This window comes from Bidens hawaiensis, unplaced genomic scaffold, assembly GCF_021521415.1.
Source record: "Bidens hawaiensis isolate Kalapana, Puna unplaced genomic scaffold, B.hawaiensis_p1.1 tig00023350_1, whole genome shotgun sequence".
Taxonomy (NCBI): domain Eukaryota; kingdom Viridiplantae; phylum Streptophyta; class Magnoliopsida; order Asterales; family Asteraceae; genus Bidens; species Bidens hawaiensis.
The window spans coordinates 137501-143453 of NW_027493657.1; the positions used below are offsets into that span (position 1 = coordinate 137501).

A 5953-nucleotide genomic window follows, 5' to 3' on the forward strand; every position below is an offset into this window, starting at 1 on the left:
TGTCTTGAGAGTGAAAAGAAAGGGCAAGCGATAGAAAGGATAGTCCCTCGCGCGTTCGCGAGAACTACTAGAAAATGGTGAGATCATTAGATCATTAGTGAAAGAAGGACCAACGACGATCCTATCCTAAAGAAGAAGAAGGAGTAGGAGGAGTCAGTTTTCTTTGAAGATCGAGGAATCAATCTCCCAATTATGCCATTCGGAAGAAGTCTTCTACAGAGGGAAAGCCTGTTACGAGTAAGCGGAGAGGAAAGATCTCCAGAGATTCTTATCTCATTCCATTCCAGTGGCTCAACCAGTAACCAATGGCGAAAACTAAAAAATCCATGGTTTCCCGGTAGAACCCTATTTCGCCCAAGTTGTTTCAGAACCGGGAAAAAGAAGCGGTTTTTCGCACAGCTCGCGTATAGTGCAGGTCCCACTTGTATATCGTATTTGGTCGAAGAAGCATCGGACAGGTTGGAGTTCTTACCTTCTTGGGATTCCATGGACCAAGATCTGCTTTTATTATATGGGCAATACCGATCTACTTTAGTAGATCATATGGATGTAGAAAAAGCTTCTCATTTTGATGAATTGGAAACATCTCTTTTCCATTTCTATTTACCCAGTTCATATCTTTGTTTCGTGTGCTCCCCGGAGGAATTCGATCTCTTCAATCTCGGGATACCACCTAAATAACTATAACTGCGGCCATAGAGTCAAATAGGTCGGGAAGAAAGAGTCTGAGGTTGGGTTGGACGACATACATCTTGGTTGGTCCCACCACCACTGGGGATTGGACATATATAGAATCTTTCTTCTAAAAAAGTCTTCTATTATATATCATTTTATATTCTTATTTATTGAAATAGCTGCAAGACCACAAAACGGGGTGAAAAAAACCGAAAGCCCTTCTTTTAAGTTCCTCCCAGATACATGGCTTACATACCCGGCTCAACCTTCTTAGAAAACAATCGAATCGAGGGTCCGGAGGAGAATTGGCCATTCAATCTTGTGAACTAATCGAGACCGAAATTGGAGAAAGAGATACGAACGGAAAGGAATAACCAATCGATGAAAGAACATGAAACCATTCTGTTTCAATAGAGGTACGAGAAAGGGTTGGGGGCAATGAAGTAGGTGAAGTGGTTGGATTTTGCGAGCTGTTCCCACCACTGCTGGATGTGATTCCAAGAGCCGAACGAGAATGAATACCACACAGAAAAGTCAAGACCAGGCTCCCTAATGGAATGTTTAACCGATCCATTCCGGATCGACCGAATTGGTACGGAAGTTGTAACATGGGAAAACCATGGAAAACACGACTTATTTGAATAACCCGGTGACCTACCAATTGTAGAAGTAGGATTTTTGGCAAGCAATAAGCACTTAAATAATACAATTCAAGTGTACCATCTACTTTCTCATTTCGAGGAAAAGGTGCGGAAGGAAAAGGAAACAACGGAGGGATCCGAATCGGACCTAAATGGGAATGACATGAAAAGTCTTTTTCAAAACCTAGCATTAAGGGCGTTACGACGATATATGAGAGGAATGGAGAAAAACTCGTGATTGGTGTGGAGGGGAAGGTCTGTTTATAATATAGTTCAAGAAAGAGTCGTCTCATTTCCTTAGTTCTTCGTTCTTTCTAATTCATTCACTTCAAGACTGGTTCTGAACGCCGCGTAACATCATCTTCAACCAACCTCCATCGTACCGGTGCGACCACTAAAGAATTGCTTATACACTAAACAGCTGCTTATACACGCTTACTAAAAGACTGACTTTTATTCATATTCAATTCATTAGGCCAGCGTGAAACTAAGAAAGATAGATGTGCCTAAGGCGTAAGCAAACTGTGCACGCTAAGAGAAGAGGAGAGATGTTCGCAATGACTACCACAAGAAAGCCGCCCCCTATCTCTAAAAGGGCCCGTCACTTCGTTCGTACCTTCTTGGCTTAGGCTTGCGACTTCACTTACTTTATGGCCTTGCCGCCTTTTTCTAGCAGAAGCTAAGCGCTTGAAAAGCGCGCTAAGAAAGGTTGCTTCTGTCGGCCTTTATGTGCAACAGTCCACCAGTAGCGGAAGATAGGGTTACCGTACATACAAGAGTCTTCCAGTTCTTACGGAAGCTCTTTCTTACCAGTCAAGTAGTACACTGTATCTTATCTTATAGCCCGGCGGGTCGCCTTTTTAATTCAGTAGATAGAAGAAAGTATTAGATAAGGAGTAGGTGAGTGAGTCCTCGCTGACCTGAGCGATTTCGATCACCTAGCAGGCCTTTTATTTGGTAGGTAACATCGCCAAAGCGTATCATCAGATTTTACTACGAAGGAAGGAACTCGGCAGAAGATCGGTCTGCAAGAAAGGCCTACTTATCCACGGGTTCATTGACAAAAAACCGCCGTAGGAATGGAGACCTTTCAATAGAGCGGAGGCGAACTGATCAACGAGAAAGAGGCCCTACTCACTACAAAGGAATACACCACAAGATCGAACTGCACTCATGCCTCTCCCGCATCAAGTTGACCACCAGACTGGAGCTTCGTAACATGTTGACGAAGACTTCCGAACTGAGGGTTCGGTCAGTACAAGAGACTACTTTGTCTCCTGGGAGGGAAAGTGTCACATTAGAGGTGAACGATCAGAGGTGTCCTCTAATCACTACGATGAGCTGGTCCCTCTTTTAGTAAACTCAGCTATGAATATTCAAAAATGAATGCCGGGCTCTTTCTTTCACAGCTAACCCCATTTTCTTAATGCCGAGACTTTCTCTTTCGTCGAGCCCCGAGCTTGTGGTCCTCCTTTGAGTTTGGGTTCAATTGGATGAATCTGTCAAGTCAAGGTCAACGTACGTAGCAGCAAGGAAGGTGCATCACCTCTTTCTCGTTCTCGCTCGGGAGCCAAAACGAACACGCCTGCTACCTACTGTACTAGACCTTCGACCAGGCATTCTACCTTTGTCGAAGCGGAACCAATACCACTGCATTGCGCTCGAACAGTTGAGCGGCCGCCGGCCCTTCCGTGCACAGATATAGATTCATTCTTTGTACCTGCCTGGTCCAGCCTCACAACCCTTCGCGGGTTGGTAAGAAGTCAGTCTTGTTTGGTAAGACGGAATTTGACAAAGAAAAGAGAGTGCTTGCCCCGGCCAACAAAGACCGTAATTACCTAGATAACTGCTCCTCCCCTTCTCCATCTTTAAGGCTTTAAGGCGAACCGTTTGGCGGCTGGAAATAAAGACGACCTAACCTTCTCGTAGATGGTGTCAGTGAGAGCCATTTTAGTACCCCCCCGTTGACCTTTTTTTGTAGAGAGAATCTTCAATGAGTGGAAACAAGCAACCTTACTAAGCTAAGAAAGGTGCTTGTTGAGTAAGGCCGACTTTCTTCGAAAGCTTGAGCGCTTCTTTCTCATATCGATCATTCAATATCCTTGACTTTTCAATAAGGGGCGCGTTAGCTAGGCCGTTTTCTTACAGTAGTGCTAGCACGCGCCCTTACGTTTTCTTTGCTTGCTCTGCAGTACGAGCCTCATACAAAGCCGCGCCCCTTTAATATGATGAAGAGGGGCCCCACCCTCTTTGATTTTCCGCACCAATCCTTATTTACTACTACATATTTTTTGGGGTGTATAGCTCAGTTGGTAGAGCATTGGGCTTTTAACCTAATGGTCGCAGGTTCAAGTCCTGCTATACCCAAACCTAACTTGCACTATACTATGAGTAAGGATGCGTAGTAGCGCAAAGAGCACTCTTTGGCCTTTAGATTAGAGGCGCTTCGCCGTCTTTGATTGGAAGGAAACATATATCTAAAGTGTGCAGTGAGGGATCTTTATATTCTAGGTAGCCAGTTTTTACTTCACTCGACCCAAGCAATGCCCAAAGAGTCCCCTGTCTTTCTTGGTCGGACCAAGCTAACTATTTCCGACAAGTCTTTCCTCATTTTCAGAGCAAGAAGCGGAACTACAAGAAATTTATCTTTACTATGAAAGAATTTATTCTGCGTTTTAAAGAGGATCCTAGGAATGCGGATATGTTTTTTGCGGAGGTACCGACTCAACCTGGATTGTCTGTTGACGAGATAGCAGAGCGTAGCTTCAACGAGTCGACGCTTTACCTTCCGGATCATCTTTATAGCCCCGCAAATGCCGAGGCCCTGACGAAGTTAAATTATCTTTTAGTGCATATGAAACATGACTTCGGCCCCCAGCCGGCCCTTATTCAATCATTCCAAAGGGAAGTGAACAAGACATCCCTAGAATCCGTTTATAGGAAGCTTGAATCTATACATCAAAATCAGTTAACAAGTATAGATAATTTTTTAAAACCTTTCAACCAAAATTTCTCTAGTAAAGACTATTTGAATTATTGTGATGAGTACACTCGCTCACTTACGATTACGCCCAACAGCCCACTTGAGCAATTTGACATTCTCCCATTGATTCCTATGAAGATAGGAAACTTGTATTTCTCATTCACAAATTCATCTTTGTTTATGCTGCTAACTCTCAGTTTGGTCCTACCTCTGATTCATTTTGTTACTAAAAAAGGAGGAGGAAACTTAGTACCAAATGCTTGGCAATCCTTGGTAGAGCTTATTTATGATTTCGTGCTAAACCTGGTAAACGAACAAATAGGGGGTCTTTCCGGAAATGTTAAACAAAAGTTTTTCCCTTGCATCTTGGTCACTTTTACTTTTTTGTTATTTTGTAATCTTCAGGGTATTATACCTTATAGCTTCACAGTTACAAGTCATTTTCTCATTACTTTAGGTCTCTCATTTTCTATTTTTATTGGCATTACTATAGTGGGATTTCAAAGAAATGGGCTTCATTTTTTAAGCTTCTTATTACCCGCAGGAGTCCCACTGCCATTAGCACCTTTTTTAGGACAAGGTTATGATAATGGATCAAATATGAAAGGAAAACATCAAGGAGTGCAAAAACGTTTCTTAGATATTAATCCTAGAGCATTTTATACACCATGTGGCTCTCATAGTTTGAATTTAGTAATTTCTGATATGGCTTGCTCATGTACTAAAGCTGAAGATTTTTTTGGTTCAATACAACGTGTTTATTGTTTGTTTGCATCATCCCCTAAAAGATGGAAAATTTTATTAGATACTATACCAAATTTAACTCTTAAACCATTATCACAAACACGTTGGGAAAGTCGACTAGAAAGTGTTAAAGCAATTAGGTTTCAAGCTCCAAAATTGAGAGAAGCCATATTGGAAGTATATGATGGTGGCGATCCTAAAACTAAAAGTGATGCTAAATCGTTAGCTGAAAATGAGTTTGAAAGTTTTAAGTTTTTTTTAGCGATGGTTATTTGGTATGACGTTTTGCATGCTACAAATATAGTTAGTAAAAACTTACAAGCAAAAGATATGTGTGTTGATAATGCTATAAAACAGCTAGAAACACTTATTTGTTATTTTGAAAAGTATAGAGATGAAGGGTTTGAAAATGCCAAGATTGAAGATGAGAAAATTGCTATAGAGATTGGCATTGAACCTATTTTTCGTGAGAAACGTATTATTCGTAGAAATAAAAAATTTCATGAAAATATTGATAATGAAACTTTGAAAACTCCTATTGAGTGTTTTAGAACGGATTACTTCTTGTGCATAGTGGATCAAGCTATTTCATCTCTTAAAAATAGATTTGATCAATTTAAAGAGTATGAAATATTTTCGGGTTTATGTTTAGTATAAAAAAGTTAAAATCCTTAAATAAAGAAAGTTTAAAAACTAAGTGTATGTTTCTTGAAAATTTATTAAAGCATGATGAAAAATCAGATATTGATGCTTTAGATTTATTTCAAGAACTAAAAATGTTAAGAGATAATATACATTTAGAATTAGACATACCTATTAATATACTAAGTTATATTAAAACATTTAATTCTTTTTAAAATGCATATATTGCCTATAGAGTTATGTTAGCTATTCCCGTAATTGTAGCTTC

At 40.5% G+C, this 5953-nt stretch overlaps 1 protein-coding gene and 1 non-coding gene across 2 annotated transcripts in view; both read left to right on the forward strand.

Moving 5' to 3' along the window:
- Positions 1-1636, forward strand: part of LOC143567308 (putative mitochondrial protein ymf1) — a 1933-nt gene extending 297 nt beyond the window's left edge. The window contains exon 1 of the mRNA XM_077053759.1: positions 1-1636. This exon is cut by the window's left edge and continues 297 nt beyond it. Coding sequence (XP_076909874.1) covers positions 193-681 — 489 coding nt within the window. The 5' untranslated portion in view covers positions 1-192 and the 3' untranslated portion in view covers positions 682-1636.
- Positions 1637-3610: 1974 nt separating this feature from the next.
- Positions 3611-3683, forward strand: TRNAK-UUU (transfer RNA lysine (anticodon UUU)). The gene has a single exon. It is a non-coding gene; the product is annotated as a tRNA-Lys (tRNA).
- Positions 3684-5953: the final 2270 nt, after the last annotated feature.